This window comes from Leptinotarsa decemlineata, unplaced genomic scaffold, assembly GCF_025532065.1.
Source record: "Leptinotarsa decemlineata unplaced genomic scaffold, Ldec_3_MD MMD2_tig00000882_RagTag_RagTag, whole genome shotgun sequence".
NCBI classification, from domain to species: domain Eukaryota; kingdom Metazoa; phylum Arthropoda; class Insecta; order Coleoptera; family Chrysomelidae; genus Leptinotarsa; species Leptinotarsa decemlineata.
The window spans coordinates 21,455,192-21,472,556 of NW_027412556.1; the positions used below are offsets into that span (position 1 = coordinate 21,455,192).

Here is a 17,365-nt window from a genome sequence, read left to right on the forward strand (position 1 = left end):
TTAAAAGCTCTCTCAATTGAAACATTGTGTGAATGTTCCTCATATGCGGAGTAATTCTTCGTTGAAGCATGTCCCACACATGCTCGATGGGATTCAGGGCCGGTGATTGTGCTGGCCATGGCAATACATCAACTCCTTCGTTAGTGAGCCAGTCAGTCACTAGACGCGCGACATGTGGACGAGCATTATCGTGCATTAGGTGGAAGTTTTCACCAACAGCACCAGCAAACGGACGAACGATAGGTAGAAGAATGGTGTCGAGGTACTGTCGTGCTGTGAGGGAGCGATTTGGAAAAACGAGATCGGTTCTGCCGCCGATCATGATTTCGCCCCATAGCATTACTGTAACCTCTGTATGTGTGGACGTCCTGGACGTGTCTCAAACGTTCATTATTTCCAGGTCGTCTCCACAGTCTTACTCGACGAGAATCTGGATGAAATCCAAATCTGGCTTCGTCTGTAAACAAAACTGTGGCCCAATCATTTGCATCCCAGTTTTGATGTTCTTGACACCACTCTAATCATCTACCGCGATTGCTTCTTGACAAAGGTGGACATCTAACCTAGTGTTACATATATGTAACGCAAAATTCACTGATAAATCTATTTTATTCCTCAAAAACTGTGGCTATTGGCGAATAGATGTCTCTGTTTACACTATTTGTGTAGTCCACTGAAACATAATTCTGTCATTTTTGCGCGTATTGTTCATGCAGCAAGGTTATATATCGGGTAGTGTTTTCAATTAGTGAAGAAAATGGAGCCGCGTCTTGAGTAAGTATTGTTTTCATATATACTGCAACAAATATAATAACTGAAACAAGTGTGATTTTTTGCTATTGAGTATATTATTGAAATCCATCAACATTTCGTACGATAGAATTTATAATTGTTTTGTTAGCCATCCACAAAACTTACTGTTACATATAAGTAACGCTAGGTTGAAACGGGAGCATATTCTGAAGATTTCTTGGGGATGTATTTTCTTTAGGTTTGACGACTTTTGACTTTCCGTTTTGAAAAAAATCATTTTTCTAGAGGGGAGAAGTGGTTCAAAATGTTATATGCCTAATGCGGACAACTTTTTTATTTGGATATTTTTTCAGGCGTAGGTTTACGCTTCAAGAAGCCCTGGAAATGGCATATGCCGATGATATTGATATAGCTGCGATTTATACGGAGCCCCTTGAAGTAAGTGTGCTTACAGATGGGGATTCTGGTGACGATGATAGGGATGGGGATCTGGATAGGCTAACGGGGCGTCAGCTTCGTGCACCAGTCGAAATTCAACAGCAGAATAATCTGCGGATAAATAGTGAAACAATAGAATAGAACACAAATTCTAATGCAGACAGAACAGAACCTCTTTCTAAAGAAAAACAAATGAAATTTTCATGGTTATCCGGCGATCTTCAGAGTAGAGGTACGGAATTTCATCCTCCAGATTATTCAGAATTTTCCAAAAGTACACCTATTGAAATGTTTGAAATATTTTGGGGTGATGATGTTATTGAATATCTAGTGCAAGAAACTAAAAAGTATGCAATTTTCAAAAATGCCCCCGATCCCAATATTACAGCTGAAGAGTTGAAGTGTGCTTTGGCTATATTTATTTTGAGTCCATATGATGTAAAACCAGCCAGACGAAATTACTGGGATTCGAAACCGGACTTGGGAAATGAACTGGTGAAGAAGTCAATGCGGAAAAATAGATTTGAACAAATAATGCAGTTTCTACATGTGGCGGATAACAAGAATCCAGACATAAATGAAAGGCATGGAAAATTCGTCCACTAATGGATAAACTAAAGGACAAATTTTTGAAACACTTTGTACCTGAAGAAAATATGAATTTTGATGAGTTGATGGTGAAATATTTTGGAAGGCATAGTTGCAAACAGTTTATTAGAGGAAAACCTATACGATTCGGGTACAAAATGTGGTCACTCAACACCAAAGGCGGATACCTAATCAACTTTGATTTATATCAGGGCAATAACCCTAGAATTAGTTCAAGTGATGAAGTGCTTTATGGTAAATCCACCGCACCACTGGTCACAATGTTGAGAGAATTCCCTGAATGTAAAAAAAGGATGCCATATAAATTGTACACAGACAATTTATTCACTAGTGCAACGTTACTACGTGATTTGCGGGATTCTGGTATCTGGGTTACTGGGACGATGCGAGATAATCGGGTGCCTAAAGAAATACCACTGCCAAAAAAATAAGTTTGCGCAAGGAACCTAGAGGTAAACATTACTCTATTTTGGACCGTGAAACTGGGATAGTCTTTGTTCGTTGGATTGACAATAATATAGTCACTGTAGCATCAACTTGCTTTGGAGTCGAACCAATCTCTACTGTGAAAAGATTTTGTAGGAGTGAAAAAAAAAGATCCAAGTTTCTCGCCCTAACCTAATTGGAAAGTACAACAGTTCCATGGGTGGCACGGATTTGATGGGCCAAAACGTCAGCAGGTACCGAATTGCCATACGATCCAAAAAATGGTGGTGGAGTCTATTCTCATGGATGTTGGACATAAGTATCCACAATGCATGGTTCCTTTACAATAAGGGAAATGATCCAGTACCACAGCTAAATTTTCGCAGCTGTGGTACTGGATCGCAGCTAAATTTTCGCAACATATCTTTCAAAATACGGCACAGCAGCCAAAAGTGCAGGTAGACCTTCGTCGGTATTATCTAGCTCCTCGGCATACAAAATAAGCGAGAATATTAGATATGACAGAACGGATCATTTGTTAACATATATCCCAAATAATAAAAGAAGGCGTTGTGCACATGAAGACTGTAAATCTAGTGTGAGAACAATGTGTTTGAAATGTGATCTGGGTCTTTGCATTGACTGTAATGTAGCTTTCCACAGAAAATAATATTTCTGTAATTTCATTACATTTTTGTCAAAATATATCTTTGACCTCATATCTTCCTAGCGTTACATATATAACACCATTTTTCTCTAAAACTATATATTTTTTTAATTAAAAATAAAATATTTTCATTTCGTACATCATCAAAAAGGACTTTTCTTCAAGGTAAACACATTTTTTCTTAAAAAATAGGAATTCAGGTTATCAAGGGTTAAAGCACAATATTTCCAGTTTAATTGCTGAGTAAGAACTACATAGAATGTACAAACTCGACACTTTCAGAATATTCATCTTAGCCGAAAACCTACAGTTTGTAAAAACTCGATAAAAGATTAGTTACCATTTTTGCAGGCTTTGTTCAACCCATAGAAATCTACAGGGTGGTCGAGTGTATCAATTTAATCGAAATTACACGACCTCATGCATTTATTTTTATGATATTTAGTATGTTATAAAAATATCCACAGACTTTTCCAGTTTAATTGCTGAGCAAGAACTACATAGAATGTACAAACTCGACACTTTCAGATTATTCATTTTAGCCGAAATCCTACAGTTTTTAAAAAACTTGATAAAAGATTAGTTACCGTTTTTGCAGGCTTTGTTCAACCCATAGAAATCTACAGGGTGGTCGAGTGTTTCAATTTAATCGAAATCAAACGACCTCATGCATTTATTTTTATGATATTTAGTATGTTATAAAAAAATCCCTAGACTTTTCCGATGTGTTTACATCAGTTCAAGAACAATGTAGCCTTTTAACTTCAATGAAATGAATGAAAACACTTTTGTCTAATTTCCACTAGTTATTTTATTTTCACGACCGGTTTTGAGTTTTATCCCATTATCAAGTTATCAACTGAGTTGATTTTCATACTTGAAGATAGGATAAAACCGTTGGTTGGGTGCAACAGACCAAATCACATATTTTGCATCTCTTCTGTAGCTTGAAACTAATTCTCTATTCCTTTTGTTACGGCTAGGTAAGCGTTACATCAAAATGATTATGACTATTCAGAAACACCCTGCACTAGCCATTGAATAAAATGCATTTGTGGTTGCCTACCGACAGTTAAAGATTGTAGGAAGTTCGTTAGGAAAAACATTCTACGCACTCCACAAAAAGTGTTGAATGCCAGGGAATTAAAAAAATGGGTTCTCGAAGTTTGGAAGAGATAATTATTTGGATAAAGTAGCGAAAGGTTCACGAATAATTTGAAGTTACTGTGTTATCAAAGTTTTGGGATTTTTCTTTGTTGAATCTTATATGACACTGGTTTTCATGTTTTCTTGTGTAGATACATTATAAACGTATTCGTGACATTTGATAGAAAACTAGTACCTTGACAGGGATTTACATTCGCTGCTTGTTCCTACAAAATCACAACACTTTCCAAGAAAATTGAGAAGCTGGCGAATTTCATATATGATTGAAGACCCTCATCAAAAGAGGTAGTTTCAATCTAATTTGTAATTATGTAATATGTGTTAATTTCTTTTTTGTACATTCTAGGGTCTTACTCAAGGGTGTTACTCTAGAGTCGTATTCTAAGTCTTACTCTTAGTCTTTATATTGGGCTGATTCATTTGAAGAGAACCAGTCTCAGTCAGTTGAATCCGTGACAAAATTTCGATGTACCTTGACGAATTTTAAGAAAATACGTTCTGTGCAGTTGGATTAGAGACTGCAGTAATGCAGTTCACCTGCCGATTATCAAGTTACATCTGAACCTGCATTTTGAATTATTTCACAGATAAGATGCATGATATTCGTTTGTGACTGTACAGAGAGCATATGTATATTCGATATTTTTTTTTGATAACGATATCTTTTATATAATCTTCCACATTGAATTATTCGAAATCTTACCATCTTACAATTAGAGGACAAAACATTCCAAGAAGGGGGCAAACCGCAGACACGTGTTTCTGGATATTGGCCTCATCAGCGCGGTGCAGCCAAGTGTGAAGATGGGCAACACTTATTTGCCTAAAACAGGAAACAACACATACGCACGGAGTTAACAACAGGAGCTAACCGCACATTTGGGGTTTGAGTTAGAAGACCTAGAATTCCCAGGCTACATCTAACATGACCACGTAAGCAGCTATAGCTTCCTGCGTGACATTCGGGTCAAGGATATAAATACAGAGAGAGATTTCATCGAGTATGTATCATACAAATCAAAAATGAAACAATTAATGGACGCAACACTCCAAAAAGGGGTCAAACCTCGGACACATGTTGCCAAAGTAGAAAACAACACATACGCACGGAGTCAACAACAGGAGCCAACCGCACATTTGTGGTTCCAGTTAGGAGACCTACAATTCCAAGCCTACATCTAACATCACCACTTAGGCAGCTATAGCTATAGCTAGGCTATAGAGAGATTTTATCGAGTGTATATGATACAAATCAAAATTCAAACAATTAGTGCCCCAAAAAAAGGGGCAGCGCGCTGCAGCCAAGTGTGAAGATGGGTAACAACAATATATACAGTGTGTCCAAGATAAGGATCCTAAGCATGGGAATCTCAGTACCTGTTGGAGATACAGCTTAGGTTAAATTAGGAAAAAGTTGTGTTCTTTAAAGCTTATTTACATGCCGTTTAGAAACTTGAAGAATTTTCATGGCCTGCTGAGATATTTGGGAAAAACAGGAATTTGACAATATTAATTTTATTTTTTTCTGACTCTATTTGAAAAGATATCAAAAAACGAATAACACTTTTTCATTGGCACTTTTAAGGTACTACACGACGGTATTTTTAGATTTTATATCCGACGTTTCGTTTTCAAGAAACCATCATCACCTTTATTTTTTTATATGACCCGAAACAAAAGTACACCCTGTATCTGATTCCATTTTTTATTACAAATTCAACGATGTATCACATGCCATTGTTTTCTTTTTAGTTCGAAGGAAAATTACATTTTTTCTATTTTCAAAAAAATCTTCAAGTAGGCGTTGCAAACAAATGCTTTGACGTAAATACCTGTCACCGAGCCTGTCAAATATTATTTAATTACACGATAAATAGTAATTGTCGTTGTTGTTAGCCTGTTTGTCGAGTTGTTGTTTTTAGAGTTATTGTTACTGTTGTCGTTATTATTCTTTATTGTTGAATAGATAATATTGTGTTATTATCGTCGAATATGCCGGGTGAGCATTATAGCCATGAAGAAAAGTTTGACATGCTAACGTGCTACATTTTGTGCCACAAAAATACTGTGAATACAGCAGCAATGTATCTTAATAGATATCCAGAAAGAAAGCAGCCATGTAAGTCCATTTTCTTAGAGCTGGCTCGAAATTTAAAAGAATATGGTTGATTTAAATAGCCTGTTTTATCTCCAAAAAAGGAATCTTCAGAAAAAGTCCAGAATAATGTTTTACAAGCAGTTGTTGAGAACCCTGAAATATCAACTAGGCAAATCGAAAATAATGTAGGAGTAGCCAAATCCACAGCTCAATTTATTTTGCGTAAAAATAGATATCACCCCTATAAATTTAGGATTTGCCAAGGACTTAAACCAGGGGATTTCGAACGGCGCCGAAATTTTTGCGAATGGTATACACGCGCGTGTGAAGAAGATTGTAATTTCCCTTCAAAAATAATATGGTCCGAAGAAAGTATGGTCACCAATAATGGTATCTTCAACCGCCGCAATACGCATTACTGGGCTCAGCAGAATCCACGTGTTAAGAAAATATCAAGACATCAAGAACGTTTTGGGTTTAATATGTGGTGTGCAATTTTAGGAACTAAAATACTAGGTCCGTTTTTTTACTATAATTCTTTGACCGCCGAACGATACCATCATTTATTGCAAAACTATGTAGAAGACTGTTTAGATAATTTACCTCTGGCACAGGTCAATAACTGTTGGTTTCAACAAGACGGTGTTCCTGCACATAATTCTAGAAAGTTCGAGAGTATCTTTCGCAGCGATTTCCTGGAAGGTGGATTGGAACCTTTAGTAAAGTGTCTTGGCCAGCGCGATCCCCTGACTTAACTCCTCTGGACTTCTTCATATGGGGTTTTGTTGAAAACCGGGTTTACCAACATTCTTCTGAAACTGAACAGCAGTGACGAGAATGTGTAACTGTCGCATTTAACAGTATTACACCAGAGATGTTACGTGATGCTTTAAGTTCTACAGTTAGAAGATCATACTTATGTTTGGAAAATAACGGAAACCTGTTTGAACACCTCCTTTGAATTGAATAAAAAATGCGTAAATTTCTTTGTTGTTTTCATTACTTTAAAATATATATATAAATAAATATATAAATAAAAATAAATAAAAAGGCGATAGCAACTTTCCCGTCTCCCTATGTACCGTATAGTTTTTAGAGAGTTTTTCTTCATTTTTTGGTACCTTTTCATATTGTTTCACATTTTCATTGCTCTGAGCGTTTTTTACAATGAACTTCGGATAAGAAAACCTTTCATGATTATCTGAAACATATATACAAAAAAAATATATTATATGTGGTTTGATGAGCAGAAATAACATCCGAATCGAATACTATAATTGTGATGAGAATTGAAACGAAGTAATTTATATACACAAAAAAATGAATGGCGCAATAAATGTTCGAATTGGAGTCCTTCCATTTCGAGACAAATAATGGACCAATAAGATGGCCTGCATGATCACCAGATCTTACTATTCTGGACTATTTTCTATAGGGGACATCGAAAAATGGAATTTAGGCTGGTGAGAGATAGAAAATATGGAAGATTTGAGATTGAGGATTTTGAATGATTTCACAACAATACAGCAAATAAGTGTATCAAGGGCAATAAATAAATGAAATACCGAGTTCAAAAATGTCTCGAAATGGAAGGACTCCAATTCGAACATTTATTGCGCCATTAATTTTTGTTTTGTATATACATTACTTCATTTCAATTTTCATTACAATTATAGTCTTAGTTTCGGATGTTATTATTGCTATCATTCCTTTTTCTGCTTATTGAAACACATATCATATATTCGTGATGTAGATATATTTCAAATAATCAAAAAAGTTCATTGTAGAAAATGCTCAGAGCAATGGAAAAAATATGAATAGGTACCTAAAAATGAAAAAAAAAATCGGAAAACTCTACGTTACATAGGGAGACGTGGAAGTTGCTACTGTGTTTTTAATCAACTCAGTCAACCAATTTCCAAGGGAATAATTCACACAATTATAATAAAATATTACCGAAACATCCCGCAACGTAAAATTAAATTTTACTTCTTAGTAAGTGGACGCCGATGATACAAAAACTACAACAAAAAATAGAGGTCCGTATTTAAAAATTCAAAGATGAGGGTGGCCCAAGTCAGATGACATCCTGTATAAAAGATTCATGGACATATTCTGATACCCCACTTCAAGTGCCAATAACAAAATGTGGACAAATTTTCAATATGTCTGTGAATAAAGAAGATATAGACAAAAAAATAATTTGGGATTTTTTTGTTTTTCCTGTATATCTCCAGAACCAAACGAGTGATATTCGATTTTTTATATCATTGAATAGGTCTCTAAAATACGCAACTTTGTCACAATTCAACCGACACTCTATCTCTTATCGTTTACGAGATCCCCATGTACAGAAACGAATTTAATATTTTATATTATATATATATATATATATATATATATATATATATATATATATATATATATATATATATATATATATATATATATATAATATATATACATCGGAATTTTTAATTTCCAGAAGAGATGGTTCTTAGCCTTATAGAGGTATTAGTAATGATAAAATATACGAAGGTTTGAAACTATAGATAATAGAGTGTCCTACAATCTCGGACCATTTTCAGACCTCTCAGAGCAACAATTGATAATGCTCGGCTCCCTAATATATGTCACGTATATGAACTTCAAAAGTATTTGTCTCCATTATAATATATTCTCCAGAAATCTTCATGATCTCGTCAGAGTTACAAACATGTACTCAATTTATGTAATAGAAATTATTTTTTTTCATTCATTTCTCTTTGTTTGAATTTTAGCATTGTGATTTTAATTTCGTATTGTCTGTCCTATAAGTAGGTAACTTTTGGACAATAGTATCATTATTAACAGCACATCTTGACAGCTGCACATTTTGAAATTTGATGCTTATCAGGCCGAACTCTGTTGTCGATTTAATCGATCGTCTCATGGTACATATTTGTATGGATGTATACCGAGTAGTTCAGAAATCAATCCAAAAGTAATGTCAGAAAGCTAAACTATTCTATTTTATTTTGTATAATTAAATTTTTTAATGGCGGTAGTGATTTGCTTAGATACTGAGAAATTCAATATTTGTGAACGAAAACATTATTTCCCATATGTTTTAAAAGGAACATTGTTTCCAATAGATTCCTTGTTGATGTTTTATAGATTTCAGTTGATTTTTATATATTCCATGCTGTTATTTTATAGAAGACTAGCAAAACTCTAACGAAATTTTCCCAAATCCCAAATCAATATTCCTCTGCGTTTCCTCACAAACATAATCCCGAAAGGGTCAAACTCATGTCACTCTAAATTTTAGTTTTCAGAAACTATTTTGCATAAGTTCACTGTTTAGTTCAATAGTTATGCACCTGTAAAACACCATATTTCTAAAGAGAGATTTCCAAAAAAAAATTATATAAAAAAAATTTTTTGCGATTCATTCAGTATTGATCAGATCATTGAAGTAATTTTAGTATATGTATATATATATATATATATATATATATATATATATATATATATATATATATATATATATATATATATATATAGATTATTATCGAGTGTGTATGATATACATCAAAAGGGGGAAATTCGTGGACAGAACACTCAAGAAATATGGAGGCAAACCGCGGACACGTGTTTCTGGCTATTGGCCTCATCAGCGCGGTGCAGCCAATTGCAAAGATGTACAACAACTGGTTACCAAAAATTATAAACATCACACATGCACGGTGTCACCAACAGGAGCTAACCGCACATTTGTGGTTTCAATTAGAAGACCCAGCATTCTCAGGCATCATCTAACATCACCACGTAGGCAGCTATAGCTACCTGCGTAACCTCCGGGTCCAGGATATAAATACATAGATATAGATTATTATCGAGTGTGTATGATATACATCAAAAGGGGGAAATTCGTGGACAGAACACTCAAGAAATATGAAGGCAAACCGCGGACACGTGTTTCTGGCTATTGGCTATTGGCTGCACCGCGCTGATGAGGAGAATTACCATTTTGGAATCTTATTGATGGATCAACTAAAAATGCAAAATTCTTCTCAACGTCTATTTCTGTAATATCAATTCTTCGAATTTTCTGATTGATTCAGCCGTTGCTTGATGAAACTTGATGAAACAACTTGAAATATTCAAAACATTTTTTAAAAAAACTAATCAATACAGTTTATTGTATGATTTTCACTATAAGAGAGTTTTACAAAAACCGCGACACATTTTTCGCTATACAATAGCTTCTTCAAGCATAAACTTGTTTTTTATGGTTGAAGAAGCTATTGTATACACGTGTCGCGGTTTTTGTAAAACACTTTTATAGTGAAAATCATACAATAAACCGTATTGTATAGTTTTTTGATATGTATTTTTGTCAAGTATAGGCCAGTCCTATTCAATCATTTTTTAAAGCCACTGTGCTAGTGAAACATGTGATATATTTTTCAAAAAAAGTTTGTGGAGATCAAATCGTGAAGTGTAGGTTTTAAAATTCTTCAAATGTTACCATTGAAAGCTGTATAGTTGATTTCCTCAGCAATTTCGAATTTTTCAGATAATGTGTTTGCTATACGGAGACGGATGGTGTGAGGTCTAGTGTTTCTCAGAAGTTGACCAAATATACAACATCATAAGATGTGAGGAAGAGTTTCAGTCTCAGTACAATATCTGCATTGAGTTCCATCTTGGAATTTACCTCTTAGGTTTACTACACATTCTGTCATTTAGATAGCTTCTTTCCACTCACATATTGTCAGGCCCTCTTGAGTCCTCATCCAAGAATTTGCTGGAGTGTATTGATCGTGAAGTTCCACACCTTTTCCATCCATTTCCAAATTCTTTCAGTTGTGTTATATCCTTTTTTCCCAATGACATCTCTCAACTTCCGCCCAGATGTTCGTTCATCATTATCAATAACTATATTGAGTTCCTTCAAACATGGGTTAGCTTCATCTTCGAAAGATCTTATTTTGTCTAGTAGTAGTAATATAATATTCTTAGTTATATCTAAGCATTCAAGAAACGCTTTCCATGATGCTCGAAAGAGACTTAGTCCTTTCACTTTTGAAGAAGATTAGAACATACTAACTGGAATATCTGAAGATTACACCAGAGTATCTTAATGAGTAGATTCTATCATTTTATCGGTATCCAAGAAAATTTTGAAAGTAATCTATCTAGGTGAGTTTTATGAAATGAGTATACCCGTGATGGCCATATCGAAAAATTTTGTATTTGAAATTTTGATAACATTTGAGTAGATGTAATCAAATGAGGTTTTCAGTAAAATTACGGAAGTGATTTTATTAAAAGTTATTCAAATTCAAACCAATTTCAGAGAATTTGGCCTCAATTCCAGTAGAGAAAGAACAATTTTCTCGTCTTTACCAATACATACAGTATCATCAGCAAAACGTAGTCAGACTACGGAAAGAACATTTTTGTCCAAACAATAGCTATACCTGAATATCGGCAATAGATAACTCTGATGGCTCGTCTATTATGAAATATGTGATTATATAAAATTATTTTAGGTGGGTGATAGAGGTGCATCCTGCATCACTCTTCTTCTCAAGAAAGTTTCAACCTGGACTTATGTCCAAAAACCACTGTAATGTGATTTTTATCAATTTTCGCATCCCTCAAAAGTCCATTGAGGATAGGATTATTATTCACATCAGATCCTAGATATATATAATATAACCCCTTCAATTCATCCTAGATAACACCTGAAACCTCTTTGATTTGCATTGAATGTGATACTTTCTGAATCTACTGTCAAAAATATTTCTATGATTCTTCTGAAACACACTCTGTTTAAAATCTGTTTGGAAAAAATGTTTAAAATCTGTTTTTCCGTTAGTCAGCTGTCGCCCTCATACGAACGACAACTCTCAGAAGTTGAGAAACTTCTATATATTTCTACTCATTCATCTCAAACTTTTCAAAGAAGCTCGATAAACAAATAGTTTATGGAATGTTAGGTCGAAAGTAATGTTCTGAAATTATCAAAATCTTTTGTATTATTGAAAATATATTTATGTTATGCAGTACTTTGAATCTTGAAATGTTACAGGGAGTTAGGTAGAGTGACTTGAAAATTTGTTTCTTTCAGAGGTCATACAGGGAAATCTCTACCGGGAAACAATTTCTTCTCAATTTGCTACTACATCTGCTACTGTAATTTATTCGGCAGACAGTTGTGCATATTTTTTCACAGGCTATTCCTAGTAATTCTACCGTGATCACTGATGAAATTGATCTCAGGATGAATTCAATTCAAACCGAGTGGATCCAATTCATCATTCAATAATTAATTCATTTTCTGTGAATTTTGCTTTTCATTATGATTACACAATTCATAAGAATCAGAACTCACTTAGTGCATTCATTTTGTCATTTGATTTGACGTTGTCGGCAGTACTAAATATAAAATTAAATTTACGAATTTTCAACAAAAGACTTTGCATCTCAGACATATGAAACAAAAGAGTAGAAAGCGAACGGAAACTGTCTATTGTGTAGAAGTTCACTTCCTTCGAAAATACAAGGCTTCATTCAGACAGAGTAATTTTACGTAAAACTGCTTATTCAGAACAGAATTTTTTGCCTCTATTGCGATGGACTGAATAAGTGAGTATAGTACCCATTAAATTAAGAAAATCTCGGATGAATTGAACTCAAAAAAAGGGTTGAAGTACCCCACACTTGAGCACTTTCCTCCTTTCCTTATAAGGAGTAAATATATTATCATATTATTTGTAATTATATATTCAATATTATGTATAAAAATTCATCATTTCTCAAGTGTCTAGTTCATTAGCAGAATCCTTGTAGCAATCAATAATTAATGAACCTATAATTGAATGAGATTTCATCAAACCTAAACTTCTTGGAGAATCATGCAAATGTAGTTCACCACGAAAGTATTTCACAATTTAGATTGAAAGATATGAAATTATTAGGCCAATTGAAATTTTATTTCATGCGTAGGAATATCGTGAACAATAAAAGGTACAGAGAAGGTCGAATTGTGACAGAGTTAGATAACACGATATGCAGTTTTTTGTTTCAGGAGAGATAAGGAAAAAATAAAAAATATCTAAATTCAATTATTTGTTGTATCTCGACGAGGAAAAATATATTTCATCAGTTCGGACTTCCATTGTCTAATATAATATAAATTGATTCAGAGGATTTCGAATCAATGTGTATTATATTAGACAATGGAAGTCCGAACTGATGAAATACACTACGAAACATTGTCAACCACCTTCAAACAAAGGAGAAATATGTTTGCACTCTGCCATACCAACTTCCATTTTACTATCAAATCATAATCATATAGTTTCTGGGCAGAGTCCCACTTGTACCACTCTCAACTTTTAAATTTTGAATACGGACCTATATTTTTTGTGGCAATTTATGACCGACAATGTTGTTGTAATATCATAAATTTATTTTGGTACTGATATTCACTTGGATGCAATTGATTTTTACTCTTCTAAAGAGCCATAGCTGAAATGCAAAAACTTCCTATGGCCCTGAAATGTGTTGACATCACGTATATATAATATTGCAGGTTTTCTTCTCCGAAAGTTGAAAACATTAAACTCTCTGTTCAATGTTCTTGTCGATTCTTGCGATTTTCAATCGGAAGTCAATCAGAGATGAAAAAACCTCCAACAGGGACTTCAGAACTTTGACAATCGATAATGACCATCTTGTTGAAGCTACATCGGTCAAATTAGCTGTCATTTATACAGTCCGTTTTGCCAAATCACTATGGACGGATATAGCAGTCACAATACGTGAAAATCAAATCATAAAATGATTTTATCAAAATGATTGTTACTGCGCGCTTCGCCCATTTCGCGGTCGCCATAATCGTCCTACCGAGAGAACTATTAACAAGGTGGTGGATGAATTTGAGTCTACTGTTTCAGTGAACGATTGACCAACACCCGTACTTCGATGAAGCGCAAGATCTGCCAAAAACATTGCCGCTGTCTGTCGAAGTGTGCTGGAGGATCTGAGGCAGTCGATTTCACAACGCTTTCAAGAACTCGGCCTATTGCAGACCACAACTTGGCAAATTTTGCATCGTAACTAGTTCCTGCACCCGTAAAAAATTCAACAGACCCAGGAACTGAAGCTAAACGACCTTAGACAATGACGTGTGTACGCTTAATGGGCTCCGAAGCTGTTGGAAACTGACCCTCATTTTCATTTAAAACCATATTCAGCGGTGAGGTCCATTTCTGGATGAATGAATACGTGAACAAACATAATTGTCGAATATGGGACGGTATCAGGGGATTTTCCAGGGAATTAGTATGAGTTTCAAATTAGGAGAGATGTGCCCATCTACAGAAGGAATTCCGCAAAACCTCGTTTTTATTAGACACCTATTTATATTTTTTCATACTTTTCAATAATTGAAACCAGAGCCAAAAAAGAGTAATCCAAGAGTGATCCAACATCAGACAGGACAGTTTCGACTTATCGTAGTATCAATGGTGCTAGGCTGAACCATGCATGCACTGTTAGACCCAATTGTCCCTAAATGACAGTTCTGAGTATAATTAAATCAACCAAAATGAAGATACCAACAAAATCGTATAGCTATACGCTATAGCTGAGAAAAGTTGTAAATTCCAGAAACCTAGCTAGGTTTCTGGAATTTACAACTTTTTTCAGAAACTACATATGAACTTAGAGAAGGCTCGATTAATATCGTGAGAGCCGAGGTGGGGAATGGGCGTGTAAATTTGAGTTTACAGACGTCAGAGAACTTTACCGAAATTATCAGAAGTTTGTGATATCAAGACATTTCAGAAATTCAGAGGAGCTTTCAAGAATAAGCTGTGGCACATGGGGTAAGATTTACTTTCAATCGAACGACTATCAGCGCAATAATGAAAAAACAATAATTTATTTGATATCCATCAAATTACCGAAACTCTAGAGAAAATCGATAAAATTCATTTAAAGAACATTTAAAGGGATTCGTTTCTATTTCACCATTTGGCAACATGGGTTATAGCTAATAAAGGACAATGAATCTGTTACCTAACAAAGATGACATATTTCAGAGGTGTACTGTTCTGTTTACTTATGTTCCGAGTTCCGAGACATTCTGTGACATACGCCATTTTGTCCCAACCAGCAAAGTTGTTTTATAATTCCATGGTGTTGCAACAGTTTTATTTTATTAGTATTCTATAATTACTTCCAAAGTGCTAATTGATTGTATTAGATGATCGGTGAACACAATACAGTTGTAGGCAATAAAAGTGTTTCATAAATTTGTCATGGAAACGTTTATGAAATAAAATTGAAAAACCATTATAAAATAGTCAGGAAATTATCACAGAAACATTTTCACAACTAGCTTATGAAACTTATTTTCCTATAAATGTGAATTGTTATGTAGCAGTTTTATAACACTTTTCTGCGAGATTTTTATGATAGTTATAAAACTATTTCAAGCTTATTTTATAACTGTTTCCTGTAGCTTTAATGAAATTATTTTATTAAAATGCTTTCAGACACAATTTTATTTTCATTAACATATTGTCACTTCAATGATAATTTCCCAACTATTTTATAGTATGGTATATTCACTACAATTCCAAAATACTAACATAACTGTTATAAAATCAAATTGCTTTCGCTAATATATATTTGCTGCCACCAAGAATAAAATGCAGCGTTTAAGAACAACCAGCTGACATCGATTCCTAATCACAGCTTTGAAAATTCTTCAAAATTTCAGTTGTATTTAGTAAGAATATTTTTGTTAAGTTATTCAAGTAGGGCACCATCGATGTCGTGGTGGAAATTAGTTCTTCAGCAACTTTTAAATATTTGATTTTTATAGAATATAGTTACCCCATATGTGAATTCAATATTTTCAAGGCATTGGGTTTATCATTCACAATTTGGAAGACTTTAAAATACAAAGGGTTTGCACTTTCAAGTTTCAGTTTTTAGTTATCTATTTAGGAAACCTAAATATTTTGTTCTGAGTGAAGCAGTTTTGTGTTACAACTCTTTAAATGATAACAAATTCAGGTACAGCAAGGTATGCTTCACAGACAGTATTCAGAAGTAACTCCTCGAATAACTCATAACTACGGTCATATAGACGGTGTCCCATAAAAGATACATAACTCTGGCTTTTTCACACTTTTCATGACAACTTGTTTGGATGAAAATAACCCTGCTTGCTTTTTGGGTTGCATAGAATTGATAATTTTTTCTTGTTCTGTATCGTCATTCTTCAGCATTCGTTCTAATAGTTCTTCTTCAGCAATTTGGTAGGTCATCAAATGACTTTGTTTTAGTTTATACATTATTGTAAACCAACTGGCTTTGGGCATAGTTTTGTGGTTTCGTATTAGCTTATCAGCATCAATTTTTGGCCATGAGAGTTGGTTATTATTTACCCATGACGACGGACATATATACCTAAAATGTAGATAAAATGAGTCAAATCCAGCTTCAAAAAGACAAAACTATCAACTGGAAATATAGGCCTGAATTTCAAATAACTGGTCAATTATTGAAGCTAATTAAAAGATATATTCTGACATCAAAAACTTACCCGTCATTTCCACTAAACGCACGACAAATTAATTATCAACAATATTTAATCCGCGTTCATATATATGTATAATATAACATGTATTTAGCATTAGACAACGAATATTTATCATAAAAAAGGTAATATGTGATGAATATAAGTAATTTATATTATAATAGTCACCAAAGTGTCATTTATTAGCAAAAATGTTGCCAACTAACTTATAAACAATCACAATAGTTTGGTACCGACAGCAGAGCCACAACGGAGCAGAAAGGCAAACAAATATCAATAGGGCCGTATTCTTAGTATTCTGTGTAAAAATACCATCAAAATAACGGGATGCTTAGTTGTGTTTCGAAAAAATATTTCATATAGAAATGAGTTGTTAGGGTTGGATGGGAGTTTAGTTTCAGCAGCTAAACCATACAAGGTGATTCACGGAATTTAATTCATTTGGGAGTATCTAGGTTTCCGATAATTTTGTGATTCGAGCGTATGCGTTAGCGTTCAAATTCAATTGTATAGGTTCGCTACCCGCTTTCTATAATTAATTCGTGACAGTGTTCGTATCCATAGGTATTCGTTAGTGTAAATGGCTTTGATGTTGTGA

The 17,365-nt window shown here is 34.2% G+C and overlaps 1 protein-coding gene across 1 annotated transcript in view; it reads left to right on the plus strand.

Annotated features, from left to right (window-relative positions):
* The first annotated feature begins 678 nt into the window (after window positions 1-678).
* Osi10a (Osiris 10a) overlaps window positions 679-17,365 on the plus strand; it is a 60,616-nt gene continuing 43,929 nt past the window's right edge. Inside the window, exon 1 of the mRNA XM_074175212.1 lies at window positions 679-774. Coding sequence (XP_074031313.1) covers window positions 758-774 — 17 coding nt within the window. The 5' untranslated portion in view covers window positions 679-757. The remainder of the gene's footprint in view (window positions 775-17,365) is intronic.